This window comes from Calypte anna, chromosome 1 (genome assembly GCF_003957555.1).
Source record: "Calypte anna isolate BGI_N300 chromosome 1, bCalAnn1_v1.p, whole genome shotgun sequence".
Taxonomy (NCBI): Eukaryota; Metazoa; Chordata; class Aves; order Apodiformes; family Trochilidae; genus Calypte; species Calypte anna.
Genome location: NC_044244.1, coordinates 139,951 through 163,090, shown reverse-complemented (window position 1 = coordinate 163,090; position 23,140 = coordinate 139,951). Strand labels below are relative to the sequence as shown.

General features: G+C 50.5%; 1 protein-coding gene across 1 annotated transcript in view; it reads right to left on the bottom strand.

Annotated features, from left to right (window-relative positions):
- The window catches only part of LOC103529813 (putative adenosylhomocysteinase 3), a 41,610-nt gene extending 20,898 nt beyond the window's left edge, over nt 1-20,712 (bottom strand). The window contains exons 1-6 of the mRNA XM_030455801.1: nt 20,604-20,712; nt 14,084-14,227; nt 13,300-13,400; nt 12,860-12,962; nt 8,196-8,290; nt 3,267-3,373 (exon numbers count right to left, since the gene is read on the bottom strand). Coding sequence (XP_030311661.1) covers nt 3,267-3,373; nt 8,196-8,290; nt 12,860-12,962; nt 13,300-13,398 — 404 coding nt within the window. The 5' untranslated portion in view covers nt 13,399-13,400; nt 14,084-14,227; nt 20,604-20,712. The remainder of the gene's footprint in view (nt 1-3,266; nt 3,374-8,195; nt 8,291-12,859; nt 12,963-13,299; nt 13,401-14,083; nt 14,228-20,603) is intronic.
- Between the last annotated feature and the right edge of the window lie 2,428 nt (nt 20,713-23,140).

Below are 23,140 nucleotides of genomic sequence, written 5' to 3'. Positions count from 1 at the left end.
TGCAAAGGAGAAAACCCCCAAATCCTCCTTCAGAAACCATAAAATCAGAACTCCTGTAATTCTTCAAGCTCCTCCAGCTTGAGATGAACAGAAATGGCCACAGCAGAGCAAGAGCCAAGCAAGGGGAAGCTGCTGTGGTCAACACCTGCAGCAAACCTCTGTTTGAAAGCAGTAATCACCAAGAAAAGAGCACAAAAAGCATCCTTAGGGGGGGAGATACCAACCTGCCCCACTTCTGAGAGCAGACTGAACCCCTGGCAGCAGCAAAACCACTAAAAATTCATCTAAACACTATGAAGAGCATCTGGAAAACATCTCCCTGCTCCAGACCATGGGAAGGAGAAGCTGGTGCCTTGCTCAGACTATGTAGACCCTGGGAAGGAGAATCTGCTTCATTGCTCAGGCTCTACAGACCAGCTCCAGGTTATTCCCCACTCACCTGAGGAGTTTCAGTCTCCACATGATCTGGGTAAGGATCACAGAACCCCCTCACTGGTACCACCAGCACCAGAACACAACCTCACTCCTGCCAGGAGACCACAGGGAAGTTTCTAACCCTGCTCTGTTCTACCACATCTCTCTTCCCCAAACAGGGAATCATTCCCAGGGCTGAAAGCATCACCAGATCCTCCTCTTGACACCTCTGCCATCTCTCCTAAACCTTCTCCCATCTCAGTTCTGCTTCTGCTGCAGACCATGGATGTCCTTCACTCACACAGCTGGGGTTCTCCCTTTCCAGACCAACTGGAGACTCATTTCCTCTTCCCAAATCTCACTTCTTCCCATAGATTGATCTTAGGATTGTGTTGTTGACTTTCTCCAAAGCCCATCCCTTCCTATCACAGATTCATCTGAGTTGGAAAAGAGTTTTTATACCATCAAGTCCAACCCTTCCCCCAGCCCTGCCCAGGCCACCCCCACCCCATGTTCCTCATCCTCACCCTATGTTCCTCATCCCCACCCCGTGTCCCTCATCCCCACATCCCCAGGGGTCTGAAACCCCCCCAGGGATGATGGGGAGTCCAGCCCTGCCCTGGGCAGCCTGGGCCAGGCCCTGACAACCCTTTCCAGGGAGAAATTGTTCCTGGCAGATTCCTGACCCATCCCTTGGGGTTTGTGCTGCTGGGTGTCCTCCTGTCCTTCAGCACCCGCTGGCTTTGGGCTGGGGATGTTCTCTGGGCTGCCTCCTGCCTCTGGGGGGAAGCTGCAGGAGATGGGATCAGGCCTGGAAAACTCTCTGCTTCCCCTTCCCCCTCTCCCTGTGCCCTTTGCTGAGGTGCTCGGGGCTGCCCAGGACATCTCAGCCCTGCTCCATGGGGCTGGGGGAGCAATTTTCCCCCTTCCTCCCCACCTCTGGGAGGATCAGGGTCTGACTGAGGAACCCCGGGGCTGGAAGTGTTGGGGAAATTCCTGAGTGTTCTTTGGGCACTGTTGGGTCTCCATCCTGCTGGGGCTGTGCTCCTGGAAGTGCCCAAACCCACCCAAACACAGAGTGCTGCTGATGGGGAGAGAGCTTTGGGATCATGGAACCCAACATTCCCCCACTGTCCCATGTCCCTCATCCCCACATCCCCAGGGCTCTGAAACCCCTCCAGGGATGATGGGGACTCCAGCCCTGCCCTGGGCAGCCTGGGCCAGGCCCTGACAACCCTTTCCAGGCAGAAATCCTTCCCCAGCTCCAACCTAAACCTCCCCTGGCACAACTTGAGTTGTGCCCAAAGTTCCTCTTGTCCCATCCCTTGTTCCTTGGGAGCAGAGCCCGACCCCCCCTGGCTCCAACCTCCTCTCAGGGGGTTGCAGAGAGCCACAAGGTCTCCTCTCAGCCTCCTCTGCTCCAGGATCAACACCCCCAGGTCCTCAGCTGCTCCTCACAACTTCTCCAGACCTTCTCCATCTTCTCCAGAACCTCCTCCTTCCTCTCCAACCCTTCTCTATCTTTTCCAGCCCCTTCTCCATTCCCTCCTCCATACTCTCCATCCCCTTCTCCTTACTCTCCAGCTCCTTCTCCATCTTCTCCAAACCCTTCTCCTTTCTCTCCAAGCCTTCTCCTTACTTTTCAGGCCTCCTCCTTGCTCTACAAACCTTCTCCTCTCCCTCCCACCCCTTCTCCATCTTCTCCAGAACCTCCTCCTTCCTCTCCAGCCCCTTCTCCATCTTCTCCAGACCCTTCTCCTCACTCTCCAAACCTTCTCCTTACTTTCCAGACCCTTCTTCTTTCTCTCCAGACCTTCTCCATCATCTCCAAACCCTTCTCCTTTCTCTCCAAACCTTCTCCTTACTTTCCAGGCCTCCTCCTTGCTCTACAAACCTTCTCCTCTCCCTCCAACCCCTTCTCCATCTTCTCCAGAACCTCCTCCTTCCTCTCCAGTTCCTTCTCCATCTTTTCCAGCCCCTTCTCCTTTCTCTCCAAGCGTTCTCCTTACTTTCCAAACCTTCTCCTTTTTCTCCAACCCCTTCTCCATCTTCTCCATACTCTCCTCTTTCCACTCCAACCCTTTCTCCATCTTCTCCAGACCCTCCTCCTTTCTCTCCAGAACCTCCTTCGTACTTTCCAGACCTTCTCCTTCCTCTCCATCCCCTTTTCCTTCCTCTCCAAGCCTTCTCCTTACTTTCCAGACCTTCTCCTCACTCTCCAGCTCCTTCTCCATCTTTTCCAGTCCCTTCTCCATCTTCTATAGAACCTCCTCCTCACTCTCTATCCCTTCTCCTCACTCTCCAGCCCCTTCTCCTTTCTCTCCAGCTCCTCCTCCTTCCTCTCCAACCCCTTCTCCATCTTCTCCAGCCCCTCCTCCATGCTCTCCATCCTCTTCTCCTTGCTCTCCAGCCCCTTCCCCAGCTCCATTCCCTTCTCTGGACACTCTCCAGCCCCTCAATCTCCTTCTGGTTGTGAGAAACCCTTCTTGTGGAACCCCTTCACCTCTTTCTTTTTTCACCAGCAAAACAAGGTGAGATCACCACCACCACCACTCCTATTTCCCACCTGGATAAACCAAACCCTGGGTCCTTCTTCTCCCCTCACAATGGTCAGCAGGAGCTTCTTTGAGACTCAGGGCAGCAGTTCCAAGTCTGTTCACTGGATTTAAGAGGTTTAAAACAGCTCTTACAGAAAAGCCAAGCCCAAGCTGAAAGAAAACCCCAGCCCCTGGAGGAGCTTCAGCACCAGTCAAGTCTGTGGTGTTTTACAGATTGAGATCTTTTGCTGCCAGTGCCCTGATGCATTTGGGTTTGTTTTTCTCCAAACATCTCCATGCTCAGAGTCCCATTACCTGTGCACACCAGTCACACTCTCCTCTACAATCCCCTTGATCTTCTTAAACATGTTGGGGTATTTCTTGTAAATCCAGTGAGTCAGATCTCCTCCATCATCCAAGATCTGTAAGAAAAATCACCAGAAAGTCACCATTCTGAAGATCCAGGAGGTCCTGCTGAGCCCAAAAGGTACAAGGAATAAACCACAAGCTCATCTCAAGCCCATGTTTTGGCATCTCAAGTGCCACATCTTGGTTGGTGAGGTGGTTCAGGTGGGAACACTCTGCTTGAGTCCTCAGCACAGGAGTTTTGCTTCATCAGGGCTGTGATAGAAACTCAGCAGGTCAGAAAAAATGGCAGAACTTGGTGTTTAGGAGCAGAGGAAACAGGGAAATGGCTGTGGAAGCTCCTCTCTCCCAAAAGCCCAAGGGGAAATGCCTTGGAACCACATGCAGCCATCAGCTCTTCCAATAGGGATGTTAATGGAGAAGGATGGAGGAGGAGGAGGGGGATGGAGGAGGAAGAGAATGGAGAAGGAGGAGGGAGAGAATGGAGAAGGAGGAGGATGTCAGAAGGAGGAGGATGGAGGAGGAAGAGGACTGAGAATGAGGATGATGGAGGAACTTGGAGAAGAAGGATGGAGAAGGAGGAGGGTGGAGAAAGAGGAGGATGGAGAAGAAGCAGCATGGGGGAGGAGGAGGGTGGAGAAGTAGCATGGAGGAGGATGGAGGAAGATGGAGAAGTAGAAGGAGAAGGATGGAGAAGGAGGAGCATGGAGGAAGATGGGAGAATGAGGATGATGGAGGAAGATGGAGAAGGAGGATGGAGAAAGGAGGATGGAGAAAGAGGAGGATGGAGGAGGAGGAAGATGGAGGAAAATGGAGGAGGAGGAAGATGGTGAAGGAGGATGGAAAAGGAGGAGGAAAGAGGAGGAGGAAGGTGAGGAGGAGGATGGAGAATGAGGAGGATGGAGAAATAGGGGGATGGAGAAAGAGGATGGTGAAGAAAGAGGAGGATGGAGGAGGAGGAAGATGGAGGGGGATGGAGGAAGATAGAGGAGGAGGATGGAGAAGTAAGAGGATGGAGGAGGAGGGTGCAGAGCCACAAATGCAAATGACAACCCAGTTACAGCACAAAATGGGGCACATTAAAAATCCTGAACCTCTTTTACACAGCAGCCTTGGGGCTCTGCCCACTTGATCAGGCAGAACCTCACCCCCAGCAGGACAAAATTCTCCTGTACCAGATCAGGACCCTCCTGAGCCACCCATCTCCTACTAAAATGCCCATTCCAGGGCAGTGGAGAAAGCCAGACAGAACACAGAAGATGAACAAGTGAAGGTGCCCTTGGAAAAAACACCCTGGGAAGGACCAGCTGGGAAAACGTTTGGTCACAGGAATCAAAAAACTGCAGAAAAAAACAATAAATCCCAAAATGTGCATTTGCCTTCTGCCACCTTGGTGGCCTCAGGTGGCCCAGGTGGCCTCAGGTGGCCCAGGTGGCCCAGGAGGGCAGTGTGACAGGATGAAGACAAAACAAGGAGCAGAGGTCACCCAGTGGCAGGTGAAGTGCCAGGGACCTGGGCACTTTGCCCAATATTGTCATCATTACGATTATCATTATCATAATCTTCTTCTTCCTCTTCTTTTCCTTTCTTCTTTTTATTTTCTTCTCTTTCTCTTTCTGTTTTTTCTTCCTTTTCCTTTTCCTTTTCCTTTTCCTTTTCCTTTTCCTTTTCCTTTTCCTTTCCCTTTCCCTTTCCCTTTCCCTTTCCCTTTCCCTTTCCCTTTCCCTTTCCCTTTCCCTTTCTCTTTCCCTTTCCCTCTCCCTTTCCCTTTTCCCTTTCCTTTTTCTCTTCTTCCTTTTCCTTTCCATTTTTTCCTTTTCCTTTTTCTTTACCTTTCATCTTTCTCTTCCATTTCCTCTTTTTTCCTTTTCCTTTTTCTTTCCTTTTCATTTTTCTTCTCCTTCTTTTCCTTTTCTGTTTTTTTTCTTCTTCTTCATCATCCTCCTCTTTTCACATTCCCTACACCACTATCAAAGCCTTTTGACCTCCTCCTTCTTGCATCCTCCCTACACCAACACTCAAGACTTCTGACTGACTCACCGCCTTCCTCCTCTTTGCATGGTCCCTATCATCCTCATCTTCCTCCTCCTCCTCCTCTCTGTCTTCCCTGCACATCCCAGACCTCTGGCTGCCAGCCCAGCCCTCCTCACCCAACTGCTGGGGTGTGGGGGTCTCCTCAAATCTGCTCAGATCTGCTCACTGGCCCAGCAGGGACCTTCCACCATCTCCAGCTCTTCCACAGCATCTGCAGCCACCTAGGACAAATCAACACTCTCACCATGCTCCTGAAAGCCCAGGAGGGACCTCAAAGCTCCTCCAGTCCCAAGGGGACAATCCAGGGACACCTCCCAGCAGCCCAGGGTGCTCCAAGCCCCATCCAACCTGACCTGAGACACTGCCAGGGATGGGGCAGCCCCAGATTTTCCTTTTCTCATCAGAAGATCCCATCTGCTGGCAGCTGATCCTCCAGAGACTCCAGCACCACCACCACAAACCTCAGGTTCTTCTGAAGGGCCATTTGGGGGCTCAGCTCAGCTCCTCCATACAGCCCTGAGAAGGCTCAGGACAGACCAAAAGTTGAGGAATGCTTTGGGTTCAAAGGGACCTTAAAACTCCTTCAGTGCCATCCCATGCCATGGGGACACCTCCCCCAGCCCAGGGGGCTCCAAACCCATCCAAGGTGTCCATGAAAGCTTCCAGGGATGAGGAAACCCTAATTAATGCTCCTTGACTTAATGAGCATGGAATCCTGGAAGGGTTTGGGTTGGAGGGGACCTTAAAGCTCCTCCAGTCCCAAGGGGACAATCCAGGGACCCCTCCCCCAGCCCAGGGGGCTCCAAGCCCCATCCAACCTTCAACCCCTCCAGGGATGGGGCAGCCACAGCTTCTGGGGGCAACCTGGGCACCCAGGGGCTCAGCACCCTCACCCCAAAGAATTTCTCCCTCCCCAGGATCCCCAAGAAGTTTCAAAGCAAGAGGCAGGAGGATGAAGGGAGATGGGAAGGATTAACACCATCCACACTGCTGAGATTATGAAATAAACACCTGCATTAGAAACAGAATCACAAAATGGGTTGGAAGGGACCTCAAAGCTCCTCCAGTCCCAAGGGGACAATCCAGGGACACCTCCCACCAGCCCAGGGGGCTCCAAGCCCCATCCAACCTGACCTGAGACACTGCCAGGGATGGGGCAGCCACAGTTTCTGGGGGCAACCTGGGCACCCAGGGGCTCAGCACCCTCACCCCAAACCATTTCTCCCTCCCTCTCTGCCCAAGAAATAGAATCCTGGAATGGGTTGGGTTGGAAGAGAACTGAAAGCTCAGCTCATTCCAACCCCCCTGCCATGGGCAGGGACACCTCCCTCCCAGATTGCTCCAAGCCCCATCCAACCTGGCTTTGAACACTGCCAGGGATGGGGCAGAGACTCTTTTCCTGGGCAACCTGGTTCTAAAGCTCAGCACCCTCACCCCAAACAAGTTCTCCCTCCCTCCCTCCCTGCCTGCCCAAGATCTCCTCTCCATCTCCCCTCTTGCAGCTGGAAACCCTTCCCCCTCGCAGGGTCCCATCCCTCCAGGCCCTTGTCCCAAGTCCCTCCCCAGCTTTCCTGGAGCCCCTTTAGGGACAGAGAAGCCATCACTGTCAGAAGGTCTCCCCAGAAGATCCTTTTCACACCAATTCTTCACCCTGCATCCTGTTTCTGATCTCTAAACCCCACAGTTCTCCAAAACCCAACATGCAAACCTTTGGGAACTGCCAGATCCAAGGGATTTGGTCCTCCCCAGGAATTATTCCTGTGTCTGGAAACAGCCTGAGGGATGGAGGCACGGGGCAGCATCCTGAGGTCTGAAGAGATCCTGGGGAAGGATGAGCTCCACATTCTGGTACTGACTTCTCCAGTTATTGATTATTGAGATGGGAAATTATTCCTCCCAAAGAAGAAGAAAGCTGCTACCAAATCCAGACTTTTGCAGCTTGGGGGTGAATTTCTTTTTTTTTTTTTTTGACATCCAGAAATCTTTTTAAAGGTGACAGCAAGGAAGTGAGCAGGTGGAGACTGGAAAGGACCCAAAAAAAACCCCCAACCCACCTAAACCAAACTGATATTGGCAAACAAACAAGACAGACACACGCCTGCCTTTTGATGACTTTTCATCTAATTTAGATCTGAAGCTCCAGGGTTCAGAAACCTGTCAGGAAGCCTGATGAAAACAGCACATTTGATATTGCAAATAATTCAGCTGGCTGGATTGAGGTGTTCTCCATTTTCCCTAGAAACAAGGGTATAAAGAAACCCAAAGGTTTTGTGTTCATGGAGTAAGAAAAGGCTTCGAAATGCAGAAATCACCTAAAAAAAAAAACCTTAATTTTTGTTCTGAAACGGGGGCTTTACCTAGATGAAAAAAATAAAAAAGAAAACACATCAAACCAAGGTGTGAAATAATTCAGCTCTGGCAGAATGGCTGCAATCAGTCTGTGCTGATTTTTGAGTCATTTTTTTTTTTTTCCCAGCCACATGAGACGAGTTTGGTTTCAGCTCTACCAAAGTGCTCTGGAAGCAAGCTCAGCACCCAATAAACCTGGCAGCAATGCTGCTTTAGGAAATATTGAAACAAAATATTAAAGAAAAAAGATCCAGATGGAGCAGGGAGTTAAACCCCTCTGTCTCTTCCCACCTGGGTAAGTGAATTTCCCACCCCACGGGGTCAAACCCAAAGAGCTCTGGGGGACAAGCGCTGTGCCAGCAGCAGATCCAAGCCCCAAGGTGAGGTCTGAAGTCAGAAGGAAAACACAAATCAGCACCAAATCCTCCTCCTCCTCTCCAGGGGGGAGCTCCCCGTGCTTCAGAACCTGCTGAGCATCCTCCACCCCTCTCTCACCATGTTGGGCTGCCAGCCCTCCACGTTGACGCAGCGGTCGATGCACCACCAGAAGTCGTCTTCGGATTCTCCCTTCCAGGCAAAGACAGGAAACCCTGGCACAGAGAGGGAGATGGGTGCTGACACAGCCTCAGCAAAGCCCCTGGGGAGCAATCAGCTCTCCAAAACCTCCACACCTCGGGAACTGGGCTCCTGACACCACCCCAACTCTTGCTCGAGCTCTCGTTGTTCACCATCGCCCTCCCACAAGCAGCTTCAGGGATCTCATGTTGAGGAGACACTGAGGGCAGCACCAGGAGGCAGCTTCAGCCTTCCTAATTCCTTCCTTTCCCCCCCCAAAAAAAAGCTCTGCCCACCAGAGAAGAGGCCAACAAGCTCTCAGTGAGAATATTTATCTGCAAAATCAAGCTCTGGCTGCCCATTTGATGTCCTACCTTCCATACAGCCTCCCTTCCAGGTGTCCTACCTTCCATACATCCTCCCTTCCAGGTGTCCTACCCTCCATACATCCTACCTTCCACACATCCTCCTTCCAGGTGTCCCACCTTCCATACATCATCCTCTCTTCCAGATGTCCTATCTTCCATACATCCTGCCTTCCAGATGTCCTACCTTTCATACATCCTCCTTCCATACATCCTCCCTTCCAGATGTTCTATCTTCCACACATCCTCCCTTCCAGGTGTCCTACCTTCCATACATCATCCTCTCTTCCAGATGTCCTACCTTCCACACATCCTACCTTCCATACATCCTCCCTTCCAGATGTCCTACCTTCCATACATCCTCCTTTCCATACATCCTCCCTTCCAGGTGTCCTACCTTCCATACATCCTCCTTTCCATACATCCTACCTTCCAGATGTCCTACCTTCCATTCATCCTCCCTTCCATACATCCCCCTTCCAGGTGTCCTACCTTCCATTCATCCTCCCTTCCATACATCCTCCCTTCCAGGTGTCCTACCTTCCATACATCCTCCCTTCCAGGTGTCCTACCCTCCATACATCCTACCTTCCACACATCCTCCCTTCCAGGTGTCCCACCTTCCATACATCATCCTCTCTTCCAGATGTCGTATCTTCCATACATCCTGCCTTCCAGATGTCCTACCTTTCATACATCCTCCTTTCCATACATCCTCCCTTCCAGATGTTCTATCTTCCACACATCCTCCCTTCCAGGTGTCCTACCTTCCATACATCATCCTCTCTTCCAGATGTCCTACCTTCCACACATCCTACCTTCCATACATCCTCCCTTCCAGATGTCCTACCTTCCAGGTGTCCTACCTTCCATACATCCTCCTTTCCATACATCCTACCTTCCAGATGTCCTACCTTCCATTCATCCTCCCTTCCATACATCCCCCTTCCAGGTGTCCTACCTTCCATTCATCCTCCCTTCCATACATCCTCCCTTCCAGGTGTCCTACCCTCCATACATCCTACCTTCCAGATGTTCTGCCTTTCAAATGTTCTACCTTCCATACACTCTCCCTCCCATAAATCCTCCCTTCCAGGTGTCCCACCTTCCATACATCATCCTCTCTTCCAGATATCCTATTTTCCATACATCCTACCATCCATACATCCTCCTTTCCATACATCCTCCTTTCCATACATCCTACCTTCCAGATGTTCTATCTTCCACACATCCTACCTTCCATACATCCTCCCTTCCAGGTGTCCTACCTTCTATACATCCTCTCTTCCACACATCCTACCTTCCAGATGTTCTACCTTCCATACACCCTCCCTTCCATACATCCTCCCTTCCAGGTGTCCCACCTTCCATACATCATCCTCTCTTCCAGATGTTGTATCTTCCATACATCCTATCTTCCAGATGTCCTACCTTCCATACATCCTCCCTTCCATACCTCCTCCCTGCCATACATCCTCCTTTCCATACATCCTACCTTCCAGATGTTCTATCTTACATACAGCCTCCCTTCCATACATCCTCCCTTCCAGGTGTCCTACCTTCCATACATCCTCCTTTCCATACATCCTACCTTCCAGATGTTCTATCTTCCACACATCCTACCTTCCATACATCCTCCCTTCCAGGTGTCCTACCTTCCATACATCATCCTCTCTTCCAGATGTCGTATCTTCCATACATCCTATCTTCCAGATGTTCTACCTTCCATACCTCCTCCCTTCCATACATCCTCCTTTCCATACATCCTACCTTCCAGATGTTCTATCTTCCATACAGCCTTCCTTCCACACATCCTCCCTTCCAGGTGTCCCACCTTCCATACATCATCCTCTCTTCCAGATGTCCTATCTTCCATACATCCTGCCTTCCAGATGTCCTACCTTTCATACATCCTCCTTTCCATACATCCTCCCTTCCAGATGTTCTATCTTCCACACATCCTCCCTTCCATGTGTCCTACCTTCCATACATCATCCTCTCTTCCAGATGTCCTACCTTCCATACATCCTCCCTTCCAGATGTCCTACCTTCCATACATCCTCCTTTCCATACATCCTCCCTTCCAGGTGTCCTACCTTCCATACATCCTCCTTTCCATACATCCTACCTTCCAGATGTCCTACCTTCCATTCATCCTCCCTTCCATACATCCCCCTTCCAGGTGTCCTACCTTCCATTCATCCTCCCTTCCATACATCCTCCCTTCCAGGTGTCCTACCCTCCATACATCCTACCTTCCAGATGTTCTGCCTTTCAAATGTTCTACCTTCCATACACTCTCCCTCCCATAAATCCTCCCTTCCAGGTGTCCCACCTTCCATACATCATCCTCTCTTCCAGATATCCTATTTTCCATACATCCTACCTTCCATACATCCTCCTTTCCATACATCCTCCTTTCCATACATCCTCCTTTCCATACATCCTACCTTCCAGATGTTCTATCTTCCATACAGCCTCCCTTCCATACATCCTCCCTTCCAGGTGTCCTACTTTCTATACATCCTCCTTTCCATACACCCTACCTTCCAGATGTTCTATCTTACATACAGCCTCCCTTCCATACATCCTCCCTTCCAGGTGTCCCACCTTCCATACATCATCCTCTCTTCCAGATGTCCTATCTTCCATACCTCCTGCCTTCCAGATGTTCTACCTTCCATACATCCTCCCTTCCAGATGTCCTATCTTCCATACATCCTATCTTCCAGATGTTCTATCTTCCATACAGCCTCCCTTCCATACATCCTCCCTTCCAGATGTCCTACCTTCCATACATCCTCCTTTCCATACATCCTCCCTTCCAGGTGTCCTACCCTCCACACATCATCCTCTCTTCCAGACGTCCTATCTTCCATGCATCCTCCCTTCCAGATGTTCTACCTTCCATACCTCCTCCCTTCCAGGTGTCCTACCTTCCTGCCAGTCACCATTAGCCACAATTTTATCCTGACTCATGAGCAAGGGTTATGATTCAGTTTCAGCAAACTGCTGGGTTTGGCTTCTGGGTCTCGTGGTAAAAATCCCTTCCCTCACCCAAGGAAAAGAGGATTTGAATGAGGGCACCTCCCAGGGGAGCAGCAACATGGACAGTGGCTGCTGGGTGAACCATGTCCTTCCCCTGAAGTTTCTCTTTCATCCCTTTTAGTTGAAGTTTTGACTCAAATTTGTAGAAGTTAAATTCAGTTTAGTTCCCTTCAGCCAAATAACTTCCAGGTTCATGAAGGTCATGATGTCCATCCTCACAGACTGTTCTACTCCAGAGAAAAAGCATTCTAAGATTTTCAGACCAATGGGAAGGATTGGACTTGAGCTGTCCCTGCCTCCTACAGGTTTATTCTGAATTGAATGAAGAGAAAAAACCCACAGAACCACAGAGTGTCAGGGGTGGAAAGGGAGCTCTGGAGATGCCCCAGTGCAACCCCCCTGCCCCAGCAGGATCCCCCAGGGCAGCCCACACAGGAACACAGCCAGGGGGGTTTGGAAAGGCTCCAGAGAAGGAGACTCCACAACCTCTCTGGGCAGCCTGGGCCAGGGCTCCCTCAGCCTCACCCTCAACAACTTTCTCCTCATGCTGAGCTGCAACTTCCTCTCTTCTCCCTTCAACCCATTCTTCCTTGGTCTCTCCCTGGCCACCCCCAAAAAGAGATTGGCCCCTTCCTCTTGCCCCCCACCCCTCAGCTACTGATGGACATTCAGCACATCCCCTCTCAGCCTTCTCTTCTCCAGCCTCAACAGCACCAGGCCTCTCACTCTTTCTTCCCAGCACAGATGCTCAAGTCCCTTCCTCACCCTCCCACCTCTCCCTTGGCCTCTCTCCAGTAGATCCCAGTCTCTCCTCAACTAGGAAGCCTCAAACTGGAGCCAGGATTCCAGCTCTTGTCTCCCCAGAGCAGAGCAGAGGAGGAGGAGAACCTCCCTGGATCTGCTGGACACACTTCTCCTGATGCCCCCAGGACACCATTGGCCCTCTTGGCCCCAAGGGCACATTGCTGACCCCTGGAGAATTCCCTGTCCCCCAGGACTCCAAGGGCTTTCTCCAGGAGCTGCTTTCCAGCAGGACATCCCCAACTCTGTACTGGGGGTTGGGGTTATTCCTCCTCAAGTGCAGGACTCTACGCTCTACTGTAAAACATGAGCTGAATATGATGGCAGAGTAAGAAATCCTTTTAAAGCCAGAAAGAACAAAGAGGGTGAAGTTTCCTAGTGGTTTCCTACCACTCTCAGCCAGGGCAGCAGCCACTTCATTAAGAGTTGAGTAGATGTTGCATGCAGCCCATCGGCACTGAGCACCCAGAGCTCCAAGGGTCTCCATCAGGACCTGGATGGAAACCAAAGGAAAAAAAAGAATCAGAAAAAAGTATGAAAGAACAATACAGAACACAATGAGCAAGACACCTCTGGGATTTTCACTTGATCTTCATGGGGAAGCTGCTGAAGGGGACCTGGAATTGGTTTTAAGCAGCAATGGGGGTGATGGAGAAAATGGTTTTGAGATCACTTTTGGGTTTTGGCAATTTCAAAGGGATGAAGAACTTCAAAGTAACTTCCACTTGCAGTATGTATATGCATATATATATATATAAAATGCTCAGGGTCTATTTTAGAGGCTAAACTTTGGGAAAATCCCTGTCTGGAGTTTCTGGAAGGGGTCTTACAGCTGTCTGGGCTGTGATGTGCGTGCAGCCCACGATCTTGGCCCCGGCCAGTGGCTTCTCTCCCTGAGCTCTCTTCCTCAAAGCCATCAGTGCAGGCATTTCTGAAAGGCAAAGTAAAGAAATTAAACAATAAAATTAAAAAAACATCCATCAATGTGATCAAAGAGGGTTGAGGACAGAAGGAAAAGCCATGGGACTTCTTGTCCTGCTTTCTGCTACTCCCCTGGATCTGTACAGCTGTGGCAGCTTCAGGAAAAAGCCAAATCCTTGAGAGCAGGGATCATCTGATCATGTAACAGCTGAAAAAGACCCAGTAACCCTCTGAGGTCCTTTGTTTTCCCCCCTGTTACTGAGAATTTAGCATTATCACAGTTTCTACTTTCTCATGTGAAGCTGGAGGAAGATCTGCCCCAGCTTGTGGAGGACTTGGGACTCTCCAAGATCTCTCCAACTACCTAAACACTGCATGGATTTTTGAGGACAACCATGCTAAACCAAAGTTGTCTCATTTATTTGATGGGTTTCAATCTTTTCTACTGATTTTAACAAAATGTATTCAACTTCAGCAGTTGGTTGGTTGGTTGGTTGGTTGGAGCTTCATGGTGTAACCCCACAACTCCTTTCCATCCCACAAAATCCCACAGAAGTTGCCCCATCTCTACCAGGATCAGTGTCAGGTATCCCCTTTGTACTGAACCCTGCACGAGGAGGGTTTGAAGGGGAAGGAAGAAGCCCACAAGAGAGCCCTGGACAAGGTGGAGCTTGAGGAACTCGTCCCATTTACCTTGTTCAGCAATTTCAATCTCTCGGCGCCCAAATTCCGCCTGTTTTATGTTTTTGACACAGAAATCACTGCTGCCTTTGGAGTTCTTCTGCTGCTTGTCTCGGGGGGAAGTCTCATCATCAGAGCTGTCTGTGTAGGAGGCAGCTGGAGGAAGAAAAGGAGGTCAGAGGCAGAACAAAAACATTCCCAAAAGCCACAGCAGAAGGACACACAACGTTCTACTCAATGTGTCCATGGATCTGTTCTCCAAGGGCAGCTCCTTCAGCCCTCAGCTGGGATCACCTCTCCTCCTCCTCACAATCATAGAATCCTAGAATGGGCTGGGTTGGAAGGGATCTCAGAGATCATCAAGTCCAACTCTTGATCCACTCCCACTGCAGTTCCCAGCCCATGGCACTCAGTGCCACATCCAGGCTCTTTGGAAATCTCTCCAGGGATGGTGACTCCACCACCTCCCTGGGCAGCCCATTCCAACACCTGACTACTCCCTCAGTAAAGAAATTCTTCCTAATATTAAGTCTAAACCTCCCCTAGTGCAACTTCAGGCCCTTTCCTCTGGTCCTGTCATTGTTCACTTGAGAGAAGAGCCCAGCACCCACCTCCCTACAACCTCCTTTCAGGGAGCTGTAGAGAGCAGTAAGGTCTCCTCTCAGCCTCCTCTTCTCCAAACTAAACGTAGAATCATAGAATCATGGAATGGGCTGGGTTAGAAGGGACCTCAGAGATCATCAAGTCCAACCCTTGATCCACTCCCACTGCAGTTCCCAGCCCATGGCACTCAGTGCCACATCCAGGCTCTTTGGAAAGATCTCCAGACACGGAGAATCCACTACTTCCCTGGGCAGCCCATTCCAATGTCTGATCACCCTCTCCAGAAAGACATTCTTTATCCCACTCCCAGGGTATGGATCTGGGGGTGTTGATCCTGGAGCAGAGGAGGCTGAGGGGAGACCTTCTGGCTCTCTGCAACCCCCTGAGAGGAGGTTGGAGCCAGGGGGGGTCGGGCTCTGCTCCCAAGGAACAAGGGATGGGACAAAAGGAACTTTTGGCACAACTCAAGTTGTACCAGGGGAGGTTTAGGTTGGAGTTGGGGAACAATTTCTGCCTGGAAAGGGTTAGGGAGAAAGAGTCTGGAGAGCAAGGAGGAGGTTCTATAGAAGATGGAGAAGGGGCTGGAAAAGATGGAGAAGGAGCTGGAGAGTAAGGAGGAGGTTCTGGAGAAGATGGAGAAGCTCTGGAGAAGTTGTGAGGAGCAGCTGAGGACCTAGGTGTGCTGATCCTGGAGCAGAGGAGGCTGAGGGGAGACCTTCTGGCTCTCTGCAACCCCTGAGAGGAGGTTGGAGCCAGGGGGGGTCGGGCTCTGCTCCCAAGGAACAAGGGATGGGACAAGAGGAACTTTGGGCACAACTCAAGTTGTGCCAGGGGAGGTTTAGGTTGGAGCTGGGGAAGAATTTCTGCCTGGAAAGGGTTGTCAGGGCCTGGCCCAGGCTGCCCAGGGCAGGGCTGGAGTCCCCATCATCCCTGGGGGGGTTTCAGACCCTGGGGATGTGGGGATGAGGGACATGGGGTGGGGATGGGGGAATGTTGGGTTCCATGATCCCAAAGCTCTTTCCCAAGCAGAACAGTTCTAAGATCCTCTAATTTCAACATCTCCTTTTCCATTTTCATGGCAGAAAACCCAACCTGAGGAGTTCAACCTCCTTCCTCAAGCAGAACCCCAGCTCTGTGCTCCCTGCAGCACCCACCAAGCTGATTATTTTCATTTCTGGCTCAGGTTGAAGCCCTCAAATGATCCCAAAGAGAAGAAAAAAAGCCCCGTGCTCATTCCAGGCTCCTTGAGACCCACGTGGGGTTTAATCCTCTTACAGAGGAGAATTATGCATTGCTGAAATTTCTCTGCAAAGTCTCTGCACCCTCTTTCCCCAGGGGTGCCAAGGGACACACAACACCTTGATGGCAAAAACTATTTCTGAGTTTCTGGGTGGTGACCCCGTGGCAGCTCCTGAAGGGCCAGGAGCCTGGGCTTAAGAAAAACAAACCAAAAAAAAAATCCCAAATGGCAAAAAAAAAGAAAAAAAAAAGCATTTTATGTCACACCAAGCTCTTGTATATCAAGAACTCCAGCAGGATTAATTAGCTGCAGGAAGATTATTTCCTTGAGGACAGCTGATCTGCCCAGAGGTTTCTTTAAAATCTTGGTTTTGGGGGCTGAAAGGTATTTTTTGAAATTAAAAAAAGGTGCTTAGATGGTAGCCAGCTTTTCCTAGGCAGATGTTTGTGGTTTTTATATAGATGGTAATTTTATACAGATGGTTTATAGATATATATATAAGTTTTTTTATATAAATGGTATTTTTATACCAGCTTTTCCCAGGCAGGTGTTTTGGTTTTTATAGAGAATATAATCATGCATCTGCATATAATCATGCATTTGGGCCCAGTTCTGTTTAATATCTTTATCGACGACTTAGACGAAGGGATTGAGTCCATCATCAGCAAATTCACAGATGACACCAAGCTGGGGGGAGTGTGGATCAGCTGGAAGGCAGGAGGGCTCTGCAGAGGGACCTGGACAGACTGGAGAGTTGGGATGATCCCAACGGGATGAGGTTCAACACAACAACCCCAAAAGGTGCCCAGCAGAAAAGGCAAGGCCTTTGACACCGTCTCCCACAGCATCCTCCTGAAGAAGCTGTCAGCCCATGGATCAGACAGGAGCACCCTGTGCTGGGTCAGGAACTGCTGGAACGGGCCCAGAGAGTGGTGCTGAACGGGGCTGCATCAAAATGGCGGCTGTGGTGTCCCCCAGGGATCAGTGTTGGGCCCAGTGCTGTTCAATATCTTCATTGATGATTTAGATGAGGGGATTGAGTCCATCATCAGCAAATTCACAGATGACACCAAGCTGGGGGGAGTGTGGATCAGCTGGAAGGCAGGAGGGCTCTGCAGAGGGACCTGGACAGACTGGAGAGTTGGGATGATCCCAACGGGATGAGGTTCAACATTCCAAGGGCCGGGTCCTGCACTTTGGCCACAACAACCCCATGGGGAGCTCCAGGCTGGGCACAGAGTGGCAGAAAGGGACCTGGGAGTCTGGATTGCCAGGAAGCTGAAGAGGAGCCAGCAGTGTGCCCAGGTGGCCAAGAAGGCCAATGGCATCCTGGGCTGGCTCAGGAACAGCGTGGCCAGCAGGTCCAGGGAAGGGATTCTGCCCCTGTGCTCAGCTCTGGGGAGGCCACAGCTTGAGTCCTGTGTCCAGTTCTGGGCCCCTCAGTTTAAGAAGGATGTAGAGGTCCTGGAACAGGTCCAAAGGAGGGCAACCAGGCTGGTGAAGGGACTGGAGCACAGGCCCTATGAGGAGAGGCTGAGAGAGCTGGGGCTGTTCAGCCTGAAGAAGAGGAGGCTCAGGGGAGACCTCATTGCTGTCTACAACTACCTGAAAGGAGGCTGTAGCGAGGTGGGGAACTGGACTCTTTTCACAGACGACCTTCAACAAGACAAGAGGACACAGTCTTAAGTTGTGCCAGGGGAGGTTTAGGTTAGATATTAGAAAGAATTTCTTCACGGAGAGGGTGATCAGGCTATGGAATGGACTGCCCGGTGAGGTGGTAGATTCTCCGTCCCTGGAGACATTTAAAAAAAGACTGGATGTGGCACTCAGTGCCATGGTCTAGCAACTGCTCCGGTGGGTCAAGGGTTGGACTAGATGATCTCTGAGGTCCCTTCCAACCCGGCTAATTCTATGATTCTATGATTCTATGATCTAGAATTGTGGTAATTAAATTAATTTTATTGGTGTAGTTCAAATATTCAAGATGAGGATCCTCTCACATCTGCACTACTGGCATCATCACCAGCAAAAAAAAACCAAAAGGGGTTCAAGGGTTGGACTCGATCTCTGAGGTCCCTTCCAACCCAGCCAATTCTATGATTCTATGATTCTATGATACCCTTGGGAGAACCCAACTAAAGACACAAAACTTCCTACTTTTGGGCAAAACCTTTTTAAAGTTATGGAACAGCAAGAGGAGGAAGTCAAGTATTTTTCAACAATGATTTTCCCTGTTCCAATCCCATTTGCAGAGCCCACAGAACGTGGAGTTGGTGCCTTACACCCAATCCTAAACCTCCTGATCCTCCCCCAAAATCTTTGAGTAGATACCAGCAGAAAGGGAAAGAATTTCTTGACATTTAAGCCCAAATTTGCCTCCAAGGTTGCACTTTCCTTGGGCTGCAGCTGCTGTTAAACACCGTGGAGCATCCTTGGGTGGACAAACTCCTCCCAAATGGTGCAAAAAAAACCCCAAACCCCAATTAAAATTCTTGGTGAGAAGAATTACCCCTTTTAAATGAAGTGGAACAGCAACAGAAGATGGGTGGTTTATGCCAAATACACATCAGAGGCTTTTATTGCTGATTTGAGGAGCCAGACCAGCACGTCCTGATAGCATTTTAATTCCATTTCTGCTCCACATCAACCAAGTGACAAAGGTTTCATGTTCACTGGGGTCTCTGGGGATTTTTCAAACACTGTGGGTTGGAAGGAACCTTTGGAGGGCATCTAAGCCAATTCCCCTCTCATGAGCAGAGACATCTTCAACCAGACCAGGATGCTCAGTGGGAGCATCCCTGACCATGCAGAGGGTTGGAACTGGATGAGCTTTAAGGTCCCTTCCCACCAAAATGATTCTGTGACTTTTCCACCAAAATGATTCTGTGTTTCTATGATTCCAGACCCTTCCCCAGCTCCATTCCCTTCTCTGGACACTCTCCATCCTCTCAATGTCCTCTGGTCCTGATGGGCCCAGAAGTAACCCCCAAGATTCAAGGTGCAGCCTCCCCAGTGCCCAGGGATAATCCCTGTTCTCTCTCTCATTCACCCCAAACCCAAATTATTTCTTTTTTCACATCTAAGAGGGTGAGGACAGGAGGCACCTTGGAGCTCCTGTGCTCTCTGATGCTCCAGGACCCAGATATCTACCCAGGGTCTCCTCAAACATGCTCTGAGCTGCATCCAAAACCTGTCCCCATGTGATGGAGAGGGATGAAGTGAAGGGCAGAACCCCCCCTGAATGCTCCTGATTCCCATGGCTGGGCCATAAAGCCAAAGCCCTGCAAGCCCCCAGCCACCTGAGAGCTCTGGATGATAATCCACCATGAGTTTTGGAAGAAGAAAGACCTTGATGGCTTTGCCTTCCCACCCAGGGGGAACAGAGCAACACCACCTCCTCCAGCTCCCAGTTCCTTACATCTCCATTTTTAGTATCTTTTAACTGAAAACTGATTTCTTCTGCATCTTCTTCAGGGGATCAGATGCATCAAGACACCAATTTGATCCCAATTCCTTCCTGTGATGGGCTCAGGACAGGAGATGGAACCTAGGATATTTGAGGTATTAAGCAGGGTTTCCTTCCACGTGCCCAAGGATCCCACATGGACCTATCCCAAACAACCTGAGAGCATCCCAAATGACCTCTCCTTATTCCTGGAAAGCCACTGTCCTCACAGCCACTTCCTGAAGCAACACAAACTCCCCAGCACAAGACCAGCACTTCAGGACAGATTCAGACACAGAAAAGGGAACACTGGAAGGATACTGGTCCCAGTTGGATACTGGTCCCACATGGGTGCTCCTGGTCTAGAATTTAACTGCAGGTCCCACCTGGGGATGTGATGTTTTACCAACTGGGCTGCTGAAGTTCCTACCTGCTGGGGAGTGTGGTGACACCAAGTTTTTTCACAGCACTCTGTGGTCCCAGTGATTTATTTGCTGAATAAACCCCTGCCAGAGAGTGGCTGTGAAGTGCAGGGCAGCTTTGCCTTCTCCAAGGGGAAGTTTCAGATGGTTCTCTCAAAGCTGCACTCCTTCCTGCAGGGAAAAATGCCCACTTCCACCTGAAAGATGCCCATTTCCACCTGAAAGATTCCCATTTCCACCTGAAAAGTTTGATTTCTGTATGTTAAATGGTTGGTGAATGGGGCACTCAGTGAAACCAGTTGGCTCTTCACTGGTTCTTGGACTGGATTGTAGGAAATCTTCATGGACTGCTCTAGAAACGAAGCTTCTACATTAAAAAATGTAGACTTTGAAATCTGAAATTATCAGTTTTCCAAGAAAACAAAACAATTTGAGCACCTGTGCAGCACAAAATACTTTGCTGGGCCAGGTCCTCAAAGGAACAAACCTGGTGCTGGGGGTACCAGAACCTGAAGGGTTCTGGGTAGTTCTGCACAACCACCAAATATTAGTCCAGACAAATCAAGTTGCCAGAAACAACTTTCATAAATAAACCTGGGACACTAAAAAAGCCTTAAAAGTTAAAGAAGATGCAGCTGACCACAGAACCATGGAACCTCAGGAGTTGGAAGGGACCCATAAGCATCGTGGAGCCCAACTCCCCGCTCATGGCAGGAGCAGAACCAAACCCTGCACAGCTGGAAAAGATTTCAATTTGCTTTTAAACGACCTTAAACTTGTAATTAGGACAAGGGAGAGGAGCAAGGGAGTGATGGTGCCCACCTGAGCTGTAGCTGTCTGTGGAGGACTGCGAGATGGAGCGGGAAAGCGAGCGGCGCCCGATCTTCGTGGGGCGTTTGTTGAATTCCTGCTTCTGGTCAGCAAACTGGATCTGTTCAAAGAAATGCTGAGTTCAGTCAGGGGGAAAAACTCAATGGTTTGAGACAGCAAATTGAAGCCTAGAACCCAGAGCAGACACTGACACCACCTCAACTGCAGCTCCTGTTATTTCCCTGGGGGCAGAGCACGGAGTTGCCGACTTGGTTGCAGTTCAGACCCTGCACCAGATGCAGAGTTGTCAATTTGTCTTGCAAATACCCAAAGCTCCTTTTTAAATCATAGAGAATTTAAAAAGAAGGGGGAAAAAAGACAACCTTCATGCAACAAGTGCCACTTCAGCAGCACTGTGTTAAGAAATATTGGCAATCAGATCCATCAGGGTCAAGGCTGTTGGGAGTGTGGACACGTGGAGAACACAAGTACTGAAGAGCATGGGGTTGAAGGGCACACTGTTGTGTACAACAAAGCAGGAAATTAAGGATAAGGCATCAAATGGTTTGGGTTAAAAGGTTCTTACAGATCACCCAGTGCCACCCCTGCCATGGGCAGAGACCCCTCCCCCAGCCCAAGGGGCTCCAAGCCCCATCCAACCTTCAACACCTCCAGGGATGGGGCAGCCACAGCTTCTGGGGGCAACCTGGGCACCCAGGGGCTCAGCACCCTCACCCCAAACAATTTCTCCCTCCCCAGGATCCCCAAGAAATAGAATCCTGGAATGGGTTGGCTTGGAAGAGAACTGAAAGCTCAGCTCATTCCAACCCCCCTGCCATGGGCAGGGACACCTCCCTCCCAGATTGCTCCAAGCCCCATCCAACCTGGCTTTGAACACTGCCAGGGATGGGGCAGAGACTCTTTTCCTGGGCAACCTGGTTCTAAAGCTCAGCACCCTCACCCCAAACTATTTCTCCCTCCCTCCCTCCCTGCCTGCCCAAGATCTCCTCTCCATCTCCCCTCTCCCAGCTGGAAACCCTTCCCCCTCGCAGGGTCCCATCCCTCCAGGCCCTTGTCCCAAGTCCCTCCCCAGCTTTCCTGGAGCCCCTTCAGGCACTGGAAGGTGCTCTAAGGTCTCCCCATTGCAGCCTTCTCTTCTCCAGCCTCAACACCCCCAACTCTCTCAGCCTGGCTCCAGAGCAGAGCTGCTCCAGCCCTCCCAGCAGCTCCAGGGCCTCCTCTGCACTGGCTCCAACAGCTCCGTGTCCTTCTGCTGCTGGGGACCCCAGAGCTGGACACAGCTTTACCCCAGGGGGGGCTCCCCAGAGCGGAGCAGAGGGGGACAATCCCCTCCCTGGCCCTGCTGCTCACACTGCTGGGGATGCAGCCCAGGACATGGGGGGTTTGATGCCTCTCTTGAGCTTCTCCTCACCCCACACCCCCAAGTCCTTCTCCTCAGGGCTGCTCTCCAGCCATTCTCCTGGATTTTTCTTGGGAATTGTCCCCACCCCTGGGCAGGACCTTGCCCTTGGCCTTGTTGAACTCCCTGGGGTTGCCATGGCCCCCCCTCTCCATCCTCTCCAGGTCCCCCTTGGTGGCCTCAGTTCCCCCCAGAGTGTCCCCAGACTCCCCAGCTGAGCATCCTCAATAAACCTGCTCAGGATGCATCAATCCCAACTCCAGGAAGCAATCCATCCATTCTCCACCCAGCCTGGATTTCTGCTGGGCATTGCCCCAATATATCAAACAGCAACCTGCTCAACCCAAGATGAAGAATCCATCCTGTTTCACTTCACTCATCCCTAAGGAATGAAAACCTCAGGAATGTTTGTGAAGCTCCAGGGACTGAGCAGGCTCAGCCCTGCCCCTGTTAAGCTGTGATAACTGCCAAGCTGAGAGAGAAATATTTATTTTGAGTCAACAAAGCTGATCTGCTCCAAAGCATGCAGAGGACACAGGTGAAGAAGTGTCCCATTTATCCAGGCACTGCTATTTATGGTAGAACCTCTTCCTCCCAGCCCCTATTTATTCCTCCCCTTGGTTGAAAAGAAGAGCAAGAAGGCCAAATAATCAGGATTTCCTTCCTCCAAACTGCCCAAGTCCAGGTTTTCACATCAACCAACCATCCATGGAGGTGTTCAAGGTCAGGTTGGATGGGGCTTGGAGCAAGCTGGGCTGGTGGGAGGGGTCCCTGGATTGTCCAGTTGGAACTGGATGAGCTTTAAGGTCCTCTCCAATCCAAACCCTTCCATGATTCCATACTGATTCAATCAAGGAGCATTAATTATGGTTGCCTCATCCCTGGAACTTTTGTGGACACATTGGATGGGACTTGGAGCAATCTGGGCTGGTGGGAGGTGTCCCAGTTGATGCAGATGGGTTGGACTGGATGGTCTTTAAGGTTCTTTCCAACCCAAACCAGTCTGTGACTCCCTGATCTGCTCTAACAGATGATTATTTATAACTCTACAGCAGAATTATAAATAATTCTGAATCATTACAATTCTGAAGAATCAACTCAATCCTCCTGGAACCCGTTGATGTGCACC